Source organism: Sinocyclocheilus grahami, unplaced genomic scaffold (genome assembly GCF_001515645.1).
Source record: "Sinocyclocheilus grahami isolate Dianchi unplaced genomic scaffold, SAMN03320097.WGS_v1.1 scaffold448.1, whole genome shotgun sequence".
Taxonomy (NCBI): domain Eukaryota; kingdom Metazoa; phylum Chordata; class Actinopteri; order Cypriniformes; family Cyprinidae; genus Sinocyclocheilus; species Sinocyclocheilus grahami.
This window is the reverse complement of record NW_015505627.1, coordinates 694,054-713,156: the sequence shown is the minus strand read 5'-3', so window position 1 is coordinate 713,156 and position 19,103 is coordinate 694,054. Positions and strand designations below refer to the sequence as shown.

The 19,103-nt window shown below is 37.6% G+C and overlaps 1 protein-coding gene across 2 annotated transcripts in view; it reads left to right on the top strand.

Moving 5' to 3' along the window:
- LOC107552384 (vang-like protein 1) overlaps positions 1 to 18,080 on the top strand; it is an 89,495-nt gene extending 71,415 nt beyond the window's left edge. Inside the window, exons 6-10 of one of the 2 annotated variants that reach the window (XM_016234253.1) lie at positions 4,677 to 4,810; positions 5,048 to 5,083; positions 13,827 to 13,977; positions 14,842 to 15,076; positions 17,786 to 18,080. In XM_016234253.1, the coding sequence (XP_016089739.1) occupies positions 4,677 to 4,810; positions 5,048 to 5,083; positions 13,827 to 13,977; positions 14,842 to 15,076; positions 17,786 to 18,046 (817 nt within the window). In that variant the 3' untranslated portion in view covers positions 18,047 to 18,080. The remainder of the gene's footprint in view (positions 1 to 4,676; positions 4,811 to 5,047; positions 5,084 to 13,826; positions 13,978 to 14,841; positions 15,077 to 17,785) is intronic. The other variant, XM_016234254.1, reaches the window with a different exon arrangement.
- Positions 18,081 to 19,103: the final 1,023 nt, after the last annotated feature.

Here is a 19,103-nt window from a genome sequence, read left to right as displayed (position 1 = left end):
ACACTACAAATGGTTTGGACCTTAGAGAGATATAATGGGATGGGAAGCACTGGCTGCATACAGTGGAATTCGTTGACAGAAAAGAACAAACTATACTGAACTCAACTACTGAACCAAATATCCAGCAGTCTCAACAGCAACTACATAAACACGGCCATCGGTCCTTTCGCACCGCTTTAGTTCCAGAACTAAACATACGGTACTAAAGTACTGGGACGATTTTGCGCGAACTATTTCCCAGTACCATTTAAAGTGGTGCATTCGCACCGTGAGTGTGTACTAAGAAGTGACGTAAGCCGGTCAACAGCATCGTCAATTGTGCGTTCAGCAACAGAAACAAAGAAGAACAACGTTAACAAAAGGAGGATGGAGGACGCTGTAACTGTTTCACAATAATGGACATGGAAAGTCGATGTATACGTAAAGCGATTGAAAGAACGTAAAGGAGGACTCAGAATCTCCAGTGACAACTGACAGTGCTACATTTGATACAAGTGCCTCCGTCCATCTATCGCTGTTCTCCATACTTGCGAAATAAGTTGACACAATGTTTACAGTATGTTTACACGGCGTTTTAAATCATGGAGGGTGAGGGCTTTTTCGTACGCGTTTGGCCAATCAATGTCTACTTACGTCACGATTAGAACCAGTTGTGCTGGTTAGACCCTGCTCCGGAGTAGGAGCTAATTTGGTTCTTGAAAAAGGCAGCCCGGTACTAAAATCGCACCCAGAAAATGCCAAAAAGTGGGTAGTTCCACAATTAGTTCTGGTACTATGAAAAGGTTCCCGTGGTGCGAAAGGCCCTTCTTCTTTCTCTGTGTCAGACTTAACTTTGTTTGTTGTCGTCTTCTAAATAATGCCGCGAGTGGGGCTTGAGGAAGTGACGTCGCCTGCGTCTGCGCAGTGCGACCTGATGCAGCCCCTGAAGTGAGACACAGGAAACAGAAATACTGCAAAATAATAATAATAATAACGCGACTAAACGAGACGAAATAACGTTATAACATTTCGTTTCGTCTCGTTTTGGTCAACGAAAATGAAGAGACATTTTAGCATAGTTTTTATTTTGTAAACCACATTTAGTCTCGTTTTTATTTGTCAACAATACTGCATTATACATTTAATTATAGTCATCGTCACATGACCAGCATTTACGTTGCGTCTCGTCTCGTTTTCGTCACGTGATATAGGTTCATTGACGACGATATTGAGTCATAATTTTCGTTGACGAAAGCAACACTACTGTCTCTCACAGTTATATCGTTGGGTAATTATACTGTATATAAAATGCGGGCATCAGGGAGCCGCTATTAATATGTGGGGCTGCGGGGCATTGAAACAGCTTTCGAATGCACAATCGCTTTGTAGTTTCACTTTCAAGATTTGCGATCGCACGTGCTCTGTGTAAACTACAGTGGCAGTACTTACCATACATTTTACAAGATCAGATGCTTTTCAGTGGTGCTCAGGATCTGTAAATCTTTCGCCATCATTCTCAGTCATCTCTCCTTACTCTGTTTATGTGGTAAGTGAAATCTTATGTACTGTAATGTAACAGGCTACTGCTAGCAAGTAGCTAACCATGTCCCTTTAGTGGCTCCTGTTATTTTATTAGAACTCGCGTTATTTGTTTTCTGTGCCTTTTTTAATACAGACACCAACCCATCCCTGCACAGCCTGGAACTTAACATTTATTTCCATGATCTGACATTTTCGCTATTATCCTCGCTTGTTTCTTCACAATACCTGCAGAACTTCTGATGATTCGGCTGTGCAGGTTCGGCTGGCGGCTGGCATAGACCATGGGCGGGTATATGCAAATGTTGGGGGCGTAACTATTAGTGATCCCAACTGTAACGTCACAGTCGGTGTTATGTTCTGATTCGCTTATTTTTCAGTGATCTTTTGCATGCATGAGATTTACATAAGGAGGAGGAAACAATGGTGTTTGAGGCTCACAGAATGTAAATTCTATGTACAGAACTGTTATTATTCAACTATGCCAAGGTAAATACAGTTTTCCATTCTATGGCACCTTTAATAGATGTATAAAAACTGTTAAAAAAATTAAAATTATGTCCAGTATAAATTGACACAACAGCGTAGACGTTAGGGCTGGACAATAATTCAATATCAATATGTAGCGCAATATAATTTTTTTCAATAACGGTGATATGATTTTTAAACACATTTCCGATAACCTTGGTCTCCAGCAACATTTCCAGTTTTTGTTGTTTTCTGCAGCGACTCTGAGCACTTTTCATACCCTTTTTTCTGGCTGAAGCACATTTCTTTCAATCTATAAGAATAATCAGCCTACACTACCAGTCAAAAGTTTTTGAACAGTAAGATTTTTAATGCTTTTTTTTTTCAAAGAATTCTCTTCTGCTCACCAAGGCTGCATTTATTTGATCCAAAGTACAGCAAAAACAGTAAAATGTTGAAATATTTTTACTATTTAAAATAGCTTTCTATTTGAATAGATTTTAAAATATAATTTATTCCTGTGATCATACATAGGTACATTTTCAGCATCATTACTCCAGTCTTCAGTGTCACTTCAGAAATCATTCTAATATGCTGATTTGCTGATTATCAATATTTGAGTACAGTTAAGTAAATTTGTTTTCAGGATTCTTTGATGAATAGAAAGATCCAAAGATCAGCATTTATCTGAAATAAAAAGCTTTTGTAACATTATACACTATTCCATTCAGTATAATTTTTTTTTTTTTTGGGGGGAAATAAATTATAGAAATTAATACTTTTATTTAGCAAGGATGCTTAAAATTGATCAAAAGTGATGATAAAGGCATTTATAATGTTACAAAAGATTTCTATTTCAGATAAATAGTGTTCATATCGATATCGGAATTATATCATATCGACCGAAATTAAGAAATATATCGTGATATATATTCTGCTCCACTTTGTCATGATTATAAGAGCTGGAGCTCAGGCATCTGTGTCTCTTGTTACGTGTCTGGCATGGATGCTGCCATGTTTTCATAATTGCATACCTCCATGGACCCAATAGCTTGTTTGTATTCATACTGACATCCTAAAATCATTGCAACCCTAGTCCCAGATCAGCTGGAAAAGGAGAGATCCTAAAACACTTAGCAAGTGCCAATGGCACAAAAACCTGTTTCTGAAAAGAAGTAGGCCACCTCTCCCTTTTATTTTCTCTCCTTCTGAGTGTCTATTGTGTAGTGAGGTGTCTGCTTATCCTCAGGGTGGACAGTAGAGCATCTGTAGCATGTATGTAAATAGGAAACACATGCCGTGATCAAGCACAAGCTCACTACAATCAGGTTAGCATGGCTTAACAAATCACACAAGCTTCTGGCTGAGGCATCTGGCCCCAGTATAACTGTCGCCATATTGAGTGACCCAAACACAATCACACTTAGCAGCTAGTGGAGTCTGTTATTCTGATTTGAGGCCAAGTGTGTAATTTTCTCTTCTGTCTGGGAGACATGAACAACACCATATTACTATGTTTCTCTCTGGCATACACCCAAAGCACACATGAATTCCAGTAAAGCAGCATTGTATTTGTATAACGTCTACAGTTTGAAAAGTCTGTTTTGTTTGACTAATGTTTCTGAATGATATACTTAACACTTAGAGACCCACAGAAGCAAACTCAAACACATATTATTGCACTTTAAAAAACATTGGATTGAAAGTAACCCAATTTTGGGTGTTTTGCAAACCACAGATAAGTAAAATATGGACAAACCCAACCTTTTGGGTCTTTGTATTTAACCCATAATAATGGGTTGATTTATGCTAGTTTTTTAAAATAGGAATACTATTTTTTTTTTAGGAATACTAATACAAAATAAAACAATAAGTCTCAGTTAAAATACTCTTGAAAGGAAAACCTGGAGGTACCTGGATACTCAAATATGACAGTGGTGAATTACAGTTTTGCACCGATAACCACTATAACCCCAAAGCAAAATGTGTGTAAATATCATGTTTTTATTCCTAAAAACACAACAGTATCAGTGCTTGGATCTCTGTGAGTCAAATCACTGACAGACAATGTTGTCAGTGAATCAGAGATTTAGATGTTGTTTTGCGCACAGATTATATGTTCACTTAGATCAGGGCTGTCCAAACTCGGTCCTGGAGGGCCGGTGTCCTGCAGAGTTTAGCTACAACTTACCTCAACACACCTGACTGGAAGTTTCTATGCCTAGTAAGAGCTTGATTAGCTGGTTCAGGTGTGTTTAATTAGGGTTGGAGCTAAACTCTGCAGGACACCGGCCCTCCAGGACCGAGTTTGGACAGCCCTGACTTGATGAACTCTCCATGTAGGTTAACTATATTTTTCATTAAAACAAGGTAACAGTAAGTTGTCCTCTATAGGAGCATATAATTCCTCATGTAAAATCATTTTAATAATATAAAGCCACTATTAATATTAACTCCACACTATTCTTTCTTTACACAGTTATTGAAGGAATCTGAATCAATACTGAACTGACCACAGTCGAATAATGACACAATTTTTTCAGAGCTGCTTTATCATCCATCATTGAATCATTATTGTCCTGTTTATTCCTGTAACCTGCTTTGAAACAATCTGTATTGTATAAAGTGCTATGTAAATAAATGTGACTTGACCTCACTTGACTTCCTTTTCTGGTCTTTTCCATGTGTAGCATCCAGAGGGCAGCAGTGGTTATCTTAGAGAACTACTACAAAGACTTCCCTGTCCATAACCCTGCGATGCTAACAGCCTCCAAGTCCCGCGCCGCCAAACACCTGGCAGGCCTCAAAGTCTACAACGTGGATGGTGAGTTCACAACCACTCGAGTATACAGGAATCATTTCCATTTGCTCAGAAAATGTGTTTCGCCTGTCAAATGCTTTTCCAGTTCAGTGATTTTAACTCAGATCTCAGAGCTTTGTTGACTTTGACATGAGTGTACCAGTGGTACTGAAGTGATGTTGTGATGAATTGTTTGTGACCACTGAAGATGATGCTGTTGTTAACACTTATCTTCTCTGGTTTTGTGTCCCTGCCTAAAAGTCTTTCAAATGAAACTGAAAGCTTACCTTTTGGACAGTAAGTGGATCATTAAACTGTCCCTTTATTTTGGCCCAAAACACTTTGTTGCTGCACAGTAATCACTGATGAATGAGCACATGTTTTCTGGGCACCAAAGGGGAATTTTTGTAAGAATTTTGTTTATATATTATTTGTTTGTCTGCACCAGTGAAGTCACATATTTCCCTAAAAACTGCACAGAACTAGTTATTTCAGATCCCCCAGGTTTTAGATAAGCTATTTGTAATTAGTCACCAATAGCAGCTGATGCTTTTACAAATGTGTGTACATGTCTGCACTTCTACAACTAAATGTTTAGATGGACATCACTTTGTGTCTGACTTCGTTACAGCCACATTTTTAAAGTCATGAATGTAATTAAGTCAGCATTTGTAATCTATGCTTTTACATTAGAACCAATTGAAATATAGTAATCATCCTGGGGGACAAAAAGTTCCCAAGGTCACCCACATATGTATATTGTACGTGCATGGATAAATATATAATTGCCACATTTTTGATACAATTACTGTGTAAGGAAAAAGCAGTGCTTCATATGCACAGTAGTTCTAAAGCAATTGCCTGTTTCACACCTGAAATTTTAGTGACAATCACCTGGAAAAAAGGTAATTAAAGAATGGTAGCAGAGATTTTATATATATGAGATAGAAACAGTTCCAGCGTGGAATACGATTGCAGTTTGACTGAGGCAATCAAATATATGTGCTGAACAATTTACCACTCTAGTGCAATCTGCTCTTCTTTGTGTGATTTTGGCTGCTGTGCTTTTTAAACACCCTCAGAGAAAACTCTCACACTGGTTTCCACAAAAAAATCCAAAAATACATTTCTGTAAGTGTGATTTCCAGCACATTTCACGCCATACACTTTTTTTCACACTTCTTTTTGACTTTGATCTGTATGTCTTCCTGCATGTCTCCTTGTACTTGACCAGACACACATTCCAACATGCCCACAAACAATTCCATTCTATCCTGCATTGGAAATGGCTGGGTTGTACTATCATTAGTTAGGTAACAGGCATTTAATGAAACTTCATCCTGGCATCTGATAAAGACCGTGACATACCAAGCAGTCAGTCAGCTGTCATAAAGGGTTTGTCAGCTCAGTTTTTGCAGCGTTTTTCAAAATGTCAGCACAAGTTGGACCCTTGCGGGATTTTTGGCCAATTGAACATGGTTGAAATGGCATTGAGCAGTCGGCGATAGAGATCACTCTGACTGGCTGCTCAGCTTAGCGAACCAGTGCATGAGAAGAAAAACAAAAGCAAATAAAGTCAAGAAGATGCACACAGAAGCTCTTCTAATTGTATGTCATCTTTCCTGAATATATGAATTTGCGTATATTTTCAGGCCACTTGGCCATCTGGAATGAAGAAAGGGATCAACATGATTCTTATTCAGAATGGTATACAAATGCTGCTTTGTTCAGGGTTTGTATATCGGCAGTCCTAGTTTCGCTTTCTCTTTTTGAATGACGAATACAGTCTTCTGCCACCTGCTGATATATACAGTTATTTCCTCTCACACAGGCACAGAATGTACATGCTAGTTGGCCTTTGGCTGTAGTCTTTGCAGTGTTTAAACACAACTTTTTATCCCAGACACATGTGGTGCGAGGTGACAACACAGTCGGCTTTCATCACCGCCTGTTCTTTGTTTTCGGTTTGGTGTGTCAAGGCCTTAAGACTGCAGAAGTAAAAAAGTAACTAAAGACGTACTTATTAAGTACTGATTGAGTAAACAGGTGTGACTTGCTGTCCAAGATAGAGGGCTTGTGCTTAAGATTAAACTCTAAAAGATTTCCCTGAATTACTCAAAAGTGAAATCAGTCATGAAATCTGTCAGGAGTTGGGTGGTGATGGAATTATGTACTTTTACATTATCGAGCTAAACAGCTGTTTATATACTCTTGCATTGTGATTAGCAGGATTCAATTAACAAACTCTTTCCAAACCCTTCTTTAGCTCTCCAGTTTTTTCATGAATTTTGTGGAAATATTATTGAAATATTTTCATTTTAGTTATTTTGTGTCATTTGTATCAAAAAAGTCATGTGACTTTGCACGATGGGACAGCATAACCTGACTAACCAATGGACTGATCTCGTTGCAAAGCATCTGAAATGTTGTTATGGCCATTCTGAAATGCCTTAGCAAAGTTCAAAGTAGGGCTGCACGATTAATCGAATGTGATTGTCATGCGCATTTTGATAGTAATGCCGGTTCTGTAATCAGCAGGAAATCATCATCACGTGCTTTCAGATGGAGCAGAATTTACTACACATAGCCGTAGCTCACTGACAAGTTACACGAAAAAAATCGTCTATGGTTTTGTGAAGTAAATGCTGCTCCATGTGAAAGCATGTGAAAATACCACATTTAATAACATATTTTTACTCCAAACTCACTTCATAATGTCAGTCGAGTGTTTGAAATAAATCCTTCTGTGGCTTCTTATACAGAATAAGGCACGCAACATATTTCATAGTATTTAAGCAGTGATAAAGGCATTGCATTATAAATATACTTTATTTTAATGAAAATTATAATAATAAGAGTCACATTGAATCAATAAAAGCAGTTGAATCTTCGGTTTATTCAACTGCAGCGATAGGCATTTTCTGGGTTTCTTCTGCGAGGCGTATTTGGAGTTTCAGCGCGAGAGCATCCTCTGGCCTTTGGATGGAGATTTACTGCTGATCACAGAACCGTGCTTCACTGAAAGATACGCATGACTATCGCAGCTTCTGTCGAATCGCGATCTCGATTCCATTTCGATTTATCGTGCAGCCCTAGTTCAAAGTATTTCTGTATAATTGCCTCCCAGAACTGTCTTACATGACTGCATTCCCAAACAGGAGGCATCCACCTCCAAAAGCAATGACCGTATTTATTGTGTTTTGTCTGCTCGCTCTGAGGTGCAAGTAATTTATTATATATGAAAATGATTCATCCAATGTTTGATTTAGGTGTCCCCTTCATCTTCTTAAGCAGTGTATATTTTTTTCCATTATAAATTATATTATCAGCATAAACTTTTGAGAGTTTACCTGAAAAATGAACATAAATGTTAGAATTTAGAATTTATTTTATTTAGAATGTCTCGCGTTTGCTTTTACATAAAAAACAAATATAAATCATGTTATCTAACTTGATTTGAAAATGTTTTTAAAAAGTATGTGCATTCAAGCAAGGAAAGCTGACCTATTGTACAAAAAAACTCACATAATCAGTGTCACAAATTTGCTTGATTTGTAAATTAGAAGTTATTCTTCATTGTACATCTTTCCGTGGTTGTTTACATAGTTGTTTATTAGTTCCTCACTTGTTCCTAGTTCTGGTAATTATCTCTCATTGTGAATTTAAAGGGATAGTTCACCCAAAAATGAAAATTCTGTCATTAATTATTCACCCTCATGTAGGGCTGGACAATAATTCAATATCAATATGTATCGCGATATAATTTTTTTCAATAACGGTGATATGATTTTTAAACACATTTCCGATATTTCGATATACATTACCAGTTTCCCATACATTGATTTATTTGTGCCAGTTGACTTCGTTGAATAAACATGAGCACTGCACGTTTCAAAATCATAACAGGGCGGGTGTTTTATATGAATGTATCTCTGAAGGGAACCGACTGTCTTCAGAAAAGTTTAGATGGCGTTTTCATTTGATCTGATAAAGTAGTGTTCATGAGCGGAGCTGCTTTGATTACAGCCGTTACTGGAGAAACCGCTAGTTTTATCACTCTAAAAGCGCCTCCTGCTGGCAGACAATGAGTTTGCATTTTAAATAAGCCCGTCTCCAGCAACATTTCCAGTTTTTGTTGTTGTTCAATTTTTTTGTTTTCTGCAGCGACTCGGAGCACTTTTCATACCCTTTTTTCTGGCTGAAGCACATTTGTTTCAATCTATAAGAATAATCAGCCTACACTACCAGTCAAAAGGTTTGGAACAGTAAGATTTTTTTTTTTTTTTTTTTTTTAGAATTCTCTTCTGCTCACCAAGGCTGCATTTATTTGATCCAAAGTACAGTAAAAACAGTAAAATGTTGAAATATTTGTACTATTTAAAATTGCTTTCTATTTGAATAGATTTTAAATTGTAATTTATTCCTGTGATCATACATAGCTAAATTTTCAGCATCATTACTCCAGTCTTCAGTGTCACATGATCCTTCAGAAATCATTCTAATATGCTGATTTGCTGATTATCAATATTTGAGTACAGTTGAGTAAAAAAATGTTTTCAGGATTCTTTTATTAATAGAAAGATCCAAAGATCAGCATTTATCTGAAATAAAAAGCTTTTGTAACATTATACACTATTCCATTCAGTATAATTTGTATAATTTTTTGGGGAAATAAATTATAGAAATTAATACTTTTATTTAGCAAGGATGCTTAAAATTGATCAAAAGTGATGATAAAGGCATTTATAATGTTACAAAAGATTTCTATTTCAGATAAATAGTGTTCATATCGATATCGGAATTATATCATATCGACCGAAATTAAGAAATATATCGTGATATAAATTTTGGCCATATCGTCCAGCCCTACCCTCATGTCGTTTCAAACCCGTAAGACCTTCATTCATCTTCGGAACACAAATTAAGATATTTTTGATGGAATCTGAGAGCTGTCTGACCCTGCATAGACAGTAATACAAATGAAATGTTCCCAAGTCTAGAAACGTAGCAAGGAGATCTGTAAAATAATCCATGTGACATCAGGGGTTCAACCGTAATTCTACGAAGCTACGAGAATACTTTTTGTACGCAAAAGAAAAAAAAAAAAGACTATTCAACAATCTGTGTCCTCCGCGTCACCCTGTAGCGCAATTTTGGAGAGTATCCGCTGGACATAAACAGCGTATGCTGTTCTGTGTCAACTGTGTCACACGGATACGCGCTACGAGAATACTTTTTGTACGCAAAAGAAAAAAAAAAAAGACTATTCAACAATCTGTGTCCTCCGCGTCACCCTGTAGCGCAATTTTGGAGAGTATCCGCTGGACATAAACAGCGTATGCTGTTCTGTGTCAACTGTGTCACACGGATACGCGTAGCCTCGTATAATTGCGGATGAACCACTGATGTCACATGGATTATTTTACAGATCTCCTTGCTACGTTTCTAGACTTGGGAACATTTCAGTTGTATTGCTGTCTATGCAGGGTAAGACAGCTCTCAGATTCCATCAAAAAAATCTTAATTTTTGTTCTGAAGATGAACGAAGGTCTAACGGGTTTGAAACGACATAAGGGTGAGTAATTAATGACAGAATTTTCATTTTTGGGTGAACTAACCCTTTAAGCCCTAAGTTCCTACTGTTCATGGTTCGTTCTCGTTAATGTTTTTGGTTGTGTTTCCCCGAGCTGTTTCCTAGGTATGCCAGAGTGTTTGTTATTAAAGATTGTCCTATTTGGATTCTTGTGCGCTTATTTGCAGCCACCATAACATAAAAGAAGATGGAACCAAAACTAATATGGATATACCACCCATCTAGCTGCTATGCTTAGAGCAGGAGCAGCAGTTTCTCGAGGACCACACTTGTGGATTTCTGCAACTGACGTGCCACACTAACTACCCGGATCGCACCGTGCACAAAGGCACTCCTGCCTGGTGTTGGTCCTCCAGAGGATTTTGCCACGTTGGTGGAATGGGTGCTGGTGAGTTGCAGATCTCCATTCGCCGTCTCCACTGTGGAAGGCTTGACCAGCCCCACTCCATACCCAAAGCCCAGCCAGCCACCTCCCACACTTTCCATGGACAAGACGCCAGAGCCCACGGCAGACAGAGTGCCCAAGCCTGCCGCAATCAAAATTGAAAAAATAGATTTTGTAAATGTTTGTTAACAACATGATGTCGGAACAGAGATTGTGGAAGTCAACTGCGAGAGCAGTGCATTACCCGGACAGTTTACAGAATGCACATGGCAGGCTTGCAACGGGGGAAGCGTTCTGAATGAAGCTTACCTGACAACCACTTTTCTTATATTGATATCTTAATATAGAAAATAGCCTTAAATCATATATAGTACACGTCAAGCTTTTCTTGCGATCTTGCCACCACCTATGTGCTCATGTACTTTTTACACATGAGGAGGACATTCAACATGGATGTGCAACCAGTTGGCAAGGTGACGAACAATACCTACTTATAAAAGCAAAATCACTAAATAATCAGAATGCAGTGGTGCGTATTATATATTTCTAACTCCAAACGATCAACCACCAGTCGAAACCAACTGATAATACTTCTTTTGATATCAATATACATTCAACTTGACGCACACATAAACGATCGCATTTTAATGATTCAAAAGATGTGTGTGCTTACGGCATGAGGCGAATACGAAAGGCTGAGTGGCGAATGCAGTGTCTCAGTCTCAACTGGGCTATAGTAAAGTAATGGCGTGGTTACAAGTTGTGTATAATTTAAACTATTTTATGAAAAACTCCCGACCAATCAGCACTAACAGTAGCTGCTGTTCAGTTTGCATACTTCTACTCTCTTCTGAACTATTCCCTCTCTACATTAAATAGATATCATAAGATATCAGATATCACAAAACAGCAAAACATGTCCCTTAATATAATAATCAGACATGGCAATACTGTACCAGGGGAATAAATATAAACAATGTACTGTAACTAGTGCTACCAATATCCTACAAAATGAAAAGGCAATGCAATTTATTATGAATGAAATAGTTCAATAAAGTATTTAGCCTAAATATTTTTTATTAATAAAAACAATAATGTGACATTGAAAAATAGTAATTCAACAACATTTTAATTAAAGTTTAATTACACACATAGGTTGTATTTATTAAATCTCGGGGGCTTCTGTTAAGGGTTCAGTAGAAAACTTGCGCAGTTCATCAATCTTTCCACACAGGTTGAAGTAATCCTTTATTTCATTTACTTTATATTTTCAGTTTAATTTAAATTTTAGTACAAATAAATACAATTAAATTCAAAGTTTAGAATCCAATCTAAAATCAAATCTATGCATATATCAAATAAATCACAATCATGACCCCAAGAATAGATTTGAATTAAATTGTGAGTTTCCAAAAGATTCCCACCTGTAATATTTATGATGATGATGATTCCAGTCCTCCTCGGCTCCGCCTGGGTCCCCACCTCCATCCTCCGTTCATTGTCTCCATGGTTTCATCAGCCAAGTCGCTACCATGGCTCCTGTTTCCTGGATATTCCAGAGTGTTTGTTATTAAAGATTGTTCTACTTGGATTCTCTATCATTGTGCGCATCTTTACACCATGATCTAACAATTATATTGTGTATAACCATTAGTTTTTGCTTTTAAAGATAAACTAAATAGTTTTTCTTGCATGAATCTTAAGTATATTTTTTTCAGTTTATCTCCTTCAATTTTAGAGATGAATAGAGAAACAGATGAGTTCTGAACTTCCTCATCACTTATTCACCATCCCGCCCACTATCAACACACATTGACAGCAGCTCCAGGTAGACACAGATTCTGCTGCATATTAACCAGCTGCATATTTATTACATGCACAAAATATTATCTTTGACATTTCCATAGATGAATATGGGAACAGACTTTTAGCATCTAGCCACAAGAGAGGCTGGATTTGAATACCTTAAAAATAGTGAGTAATGTGAAGGAATTTTAAAGGCATAGTTCATCCCAAAATGGAACTTATGTCATATTTATTCACTCTTATTTCATTCCAAATCCACATGACTTTTTCTTCTGTGGAATACAAAGGAAGAAGTCTACTGGTAGCATTTTTTCATGCAGTCACAATGAATGGCGGTGAAGCTTTCAAGCTTTAACAAGTACGCAAAAGCAGTGTACAGTAATCCATGCAACTTGTGCTCAGTAATCCAAGACTTTGAAAGCAGTATGAAAGATTTGTGTGTGGAACAAACTGAAATCGTAAATAAATCATTCATACCAGTTTTGCATTGAAACTTAAGAAAAAAATTGGGGGAAGCGTGTCAGTGATTTGCTGCCAGGCATGAAACCTGGCCATATATTACAAGCCAAAAGATCTTTCCAGTCAGACCACAGCTTGATTGGTAAATGTCACTAAAGCACAGTCTCCACTTCTTCGATCTGCACTTATCATTACTGACACAAACCTTGTTACTCAGTATCAGTATTACCAGGATCAGTGCACTGAAAAGAAATGAATTGACCAAAGTGCATTTTTATATTGTTCTAATCAAAAACCTCTCTACACAGTAACTTCTCATACAGACTACATGGTTCAGCATAAACCTATTGAACTGACACCACCAGATGAGAACAAACACTTGAATTGAATCAAGTTGAACTATTGTCTTCTGTGGAGCTGCTCCACATCTGAATCACATCTTGCAACATCAACACTGTTATCGGACTGAGCTGAATCAACATTGAACTGACTAAAGCTGAATAACAACATTGTTGCCTTTCGTAAAATTCACAAATTCACACTGTTATTGATTTGAACTGAACCAACACTAAACTGACTTGTATTGAACTGAGCAATGACAGCGCTGTCTTTTAGAACTGCTTTACAGCAGAATCTGAACGGTCTCCATAGTTGAGTTTCCATAATTGATTCTGCTTTTTTTTCTTGTTCATCACTGTGAAGCTGCCACAATCTGTGAATGTAAAAAGCGCTATACAAATCAAGATGACTTGACTTGACTAAACAGTCTCAATGCATGTGTGTCCCATCATGGTCAGGTCCAGGAGGGAATAATGCAGCTGCTGGTATAGCCCAGTCTCAGTCTCGAGCAATGATTGCTGCTGCTGCCCGCCGCAGAGACAGCAGTCATAACGAACTCTACTACGAAGAGGCCGAACATGAGAGACGTGTCCGCAAACGCAGGGCTAGGTGAGAGAACTTTGGTGATAGATTTAGAAAGATATTTGGCAAATAATTTTACTTATAAGGTATTCAGCATGAATGAATCATGATAAAAATAGATTCTCAAAATGAAATGGGATCATTTCTAATAGTGATTAAATCAGACAAGAGATTGCATTACACATTCACATTACATTACTTTGAAGCAGAGGTTCTCGTGTTTGGTAACTCCGCTTTTTAAAGTAGCAGGGCAGTACATTTTTGTCCCCCTATTCAAATCTGACTCACATGAGAATGCGAGTTTACATAAGCACATAACATAACGGTGACCGTGATTTCACCAAGTACAACATGTTCCTGGAACAACATTCCAATTAACCAATCAGAATTGAGGGATAACTTTTAAGGAAATATCTGTTTTAGGCTTACGATCAGGGTTAGGTGCTCCTACACCCTTGTTAATCAGCTATCATTTCATACTGTTTTTAGGAATAAATTATGGATAGGGACCAGGGTTATGTTTAGGGGTATGGATTGGGTTTAGTCTATATTTTTGGACAGTAATGTTGATTCAGGATCAACAAAAGATGTTGATCCAGGAACATGTCTTACTTGGCAAAAATCACGGCGACCGTAGAACTACATTAATAAAATTTGATGTAGGATTTAGTTTGAAACGATTTTCATTCAGAAATTGCTAGTAAATTTCACAAATAATTGCAAAAAAACAACTAGAAACAACTTCAAAAAATTTTTTACAGTGTACTTAGTGTAAGTCTACTGCATTCCCCAGTTTACAGTGCCCCACACTTTGGGAATCACTGCTCTAGAGAACTGAAAGATTGTGGAATTTTGAATCTGGACTGTGTGACGACAACCTTTCTTTCCCAGGCTGGTGGTGGCAGTGGAGGAGGCATTTACACACATTTGTCGCATGCAAGAGGAGGAGCAGAAGAAGGCATCTGGTGACGTGATGGACCCACGTGAAGCGGCTCAAGCCATCTTTCCTTCCATGGCCCGAGCACTGCAGAAATACCTCCGTACCACCAGACAACAGCACCTCCACAGTATGGAGAGCATACAGCAGCACTTAGCCTTCTGCATCACAAACAACATGACACCCAAGGTGAGGCCACTGACAGTGAGAATCCCAGTCAGGTGGTTTTTATCGCAAAATAATCCCAGACAGGGTGATCATGTATATTCTTAAAGGGGTTCATTTTACAATAAAGTCTGGCACCATACAGAGATAGGAAGGCAACCAGGCATGTCAGAATCCAATGATGATGTCATGTCCTTTCATCTGATACATTTTTGAAGGCAGCATTAATGTATCCTTTGCTGCCTATGATAAGACACAATCCTGCACGTTCCATTCCATGACAGTTGAGCTTAAAAATATAGAGTGCCTGAAATGTATCACCAAACCTATACTGTTTTGTTTTAAGTCATTAAACTATTATGCTGCTTCTAAAGTCTGTCTGAAATCAGTTTCGTGCGGCACCTTCGTCCGCAAACACCGCCTGCAAAGTCATTGTCTGATAGAGCAGCAAGGGAACAAGTCAACATTCTAAGCTTTTAGATGCAGCTTTAGACATTAAGTGTATTCAGGTATTATTATGTGAGTGCTACGAGATACATAAAACTAGAAAAATATAGTTTTGCTCTCATAATGCACAAATATTTGATAGCAGTATGCCATGATTGAGCAGAATCTAGAATGCAATATGTATTGATTAAAGCCCGATTCGGACGGTAATTGTTTCTTATTTGGACGTCTGTAAAAATAAATTTACATATCACCTCAGTGATAAAACTCATGAACTGGGATGGAGATCTATTCACAGTGGAGGAGCGAGTTCTGCTATCCTACGAACCTGGGAACACGCTGCTCACGTGGCCAGTCACATGATTGTCTGCTGTAAATAAAATTAATTTTAGTTACACATTTATTCTTATTATTGTGTAAAATGTATTCTTATTATTCCAAGCATATTTTATCATATATAATCCTATTTATTATTTGATTATTTAAATCTCCTGTTTCAAAATAGGAAAATAGACGTGCTATAGTTGTATATAATTATATGCGATATATATCTTTTTATAATACACATTTTAAAATTGTATTGCATACCTGCTGCTGCTACAATAAAGACCCATTTCGAATGTTTACGTGCTTCTCTTTCTGCTCCCAGTCGCTGTGGTGGAGCAGTTATGAAGTATTGTTATTTTAAATACTTGCCAGCATTTCAGAAATAGGCTAAATATGTATGCAAATTACACTGAAGTAGGCTACAACGTTACCTTACAGTGTTCGGGAGTGCTCAAAAAGCGTTTAAACACTGAATTTTGAATCAATTTCTTCTTGTAAACTCAGAGATGTGGATTCGGACGGCAATTAAATTACCACACGACCTTGGTGTTTGTCAAAAAACAGTAGGTAATTCGGCCGGGGATTTTTACGGGGGTGGTGAGAGAAAAACAAAGACATCCTGGATTCGGACGGTATTAAAATCACCAACTACCCCCTGTAAATGGTGAAAATCATTTACTTCCCCCTGAGAAACAATTACCGTCCGAATAGGGCTTAAGACTGATACAATGTGCCAGGTTTCAGTACAAGTCAGTGGAACTTTTAGTGGAGTCAAAGATATGTTTGCTTGACTCATTATTGCTCAAACTCTCATTAAAGGGGTCATATGATGTTGCTAAAAAAGAACATTATTTTGTGTATTTGGTGTTATGAAATGTGTTTATGTGGTTTAAGGTTAAAAAACACATGATTTTCCACATAATGTACATTATTGTTGCTCCTCTATGCCCCGCCTTTCTGAAACGAGTCGATTTTTACAAAGCTCATTGTTCTAAAAAAGCGAGGTGTGCTGTGATTGGCCAGCTATCCAGTGCGTTGTGATTGGCCGAATACCTCAAGCGTGTGACGGAAATGTTACGCCCCTTACCATATTTTGATGATGCCCTGTCCGGCCGGAGCGATGATTCAAAAACATGAAAACCCATTATAAACGAGGCATTCGTTGCATCCAGTGGGAACATAATTATGGATTATAATGACTTATACTGTATTTTTATGCATTGCGTTGCATCGCGCCGCATAACATAAAACCATGTCTGCATTTGTGATCGGAGAAATGACAAACAACAAGCCCTACTCTACACTGCCCAAAAAACTCGCTTTAAATATATAAAATATAAAAACTCTTTAAATATAAAAAAACTTACTTACAGTCTTTGAGTCAGAACAGTTGTAGTCTACTCTCCCAGGATCAGGAAACGGTCCTCCTTAAAATGTGCTGCACACATCTGAATATTTGGGTTGAAGTGTTCTGGAACAGTGTTGTAAATACAACTTAACCACTGATTTCTAGTCGTGTCCATTTTTGGAAGGCCAAACAAAGTAGTTTCGCTTTCACAATGAAACACAGCGTCACACACGGTGGCCTACAGTGAGGAATGGCCGGAGGGCTAGAGTGAGCTGAGGCGGCGGGCTTGAGAACGGCGCGGACGGTGATTTCGACGAAGGAGCGTCCGGAAGGCATTATGCTAATATTTCCACATAGTGACGTAGACATGTGGGGGCGTGTTAGAACGAGCCGTTTTAGGTAGGTGTGGCTGACTCTTACATTTTATAAAGAATATCTCTTTGGATTTGAGACTTTAGTCTTTGCAACTTTACAGATTTTCTTTATGCACCAAGAGCTTGTAACACTCCAAAGAGAAAGGAAAAATTGAAATCGCATCATATGACTCCTTTAACTTGTGTCAAATGTTAGATGACTGTAATGCTGAAGTGCTGTGTATTTTTGTTTCTCAGGCATTTTTGGAGAGTTATCTGACCACAGGCCCTACACTGCAATATGGAAAGGACCGCTGGCTTGCTAGGCAGTGGACCCTTATCAGCGAAGCCTCAGTTACCAGTGGTCTAAAAGATGGGACCATTTTTCTGCTCAAATGCATTGACTTTAGCCTAGTGGTCACTACCAAAAAGATACCTTATATTCAGCTTGCTGAAGAATTCATCGACCCAAAGTCACACAAGTTTGTGCTTCGACTGCAGTCTGAGACTTCAGTTTAGAGATTTATTTTTTTTCAGCAAAAACTTATTTTCTTCTGGGATGTTTTTTTTTTTTTACTTTCAAATATGTATATCAAATTTTGCAATATATATATTATTTGTTTTCTTTATTAGTTTGTTTTGTTTGTGCTTACATTAGAATTAACATGTTTGCAGTCAAACCAAGCAAAATCGGATCAGATAAAACAGTTATGGAGGTTGAATATAATTATTGAAGACTACTTATCAATGTTTGTAAAATACAGAAACAGTAAAGGATGGAGGATAGTGGGTGCAATTAAATACTTTTTCAATGGACAACAGAGAGATGGATGGACTCAAATAGGCACATTTTTTCTGCCTCACTACTCTTTATAAAAACACTCTGGGAATGTAATCTGTCTTTCTGCAAGATCCACCATAGTGCAGTTGAGGTTGCACAGGTGAGACTTTGAGAAACATTGGCCAATTACTGTATCATTATAGCAACAGGTTTTCACATCATAAGGTTCACAAGCACATCATCTCAGTCAAATTACCTTCTACTACTGTAAATGCACATCAAAAATTTCCAGTGCACATTTTTAACAAACTTGTTTCTGCTGGGCATGTCTTTGTTTTCTAATTTCTGATGATAATATATATAAATATATATATATATATATATATGCACATTGTATACCCATGGGAGGTATTGGAGTGTGTGTGTGTCTGTGCATGCGTGCGTGCGTGTGCGTGTGTGTGTGTGTGTGTGTGTGTGTGAGAGAGTGACATTGCTCAATTAATACAATGATCCACGTACACATTTTTTTTTTTCAAATTTCTTGAGCAGACCTAATGCTTTTACTTAATCATTTCTCTCATTATTACATGTTGGACTTATGAAGATTGTATAGTTTTGGATCATTAAGCATGAGAGGCAACAAATTAACAACAACAACAAAAAACACACACACAATCTGTTCTCAAGCATTAAATGATAGTTCAACCAAAAATGAAAATTTGATGTTTATCTGCTTACCCCCAGGGCATCCAAGATGTAGGTGACTTTGTTTCTTCAGTAGAACACAAACTGAGA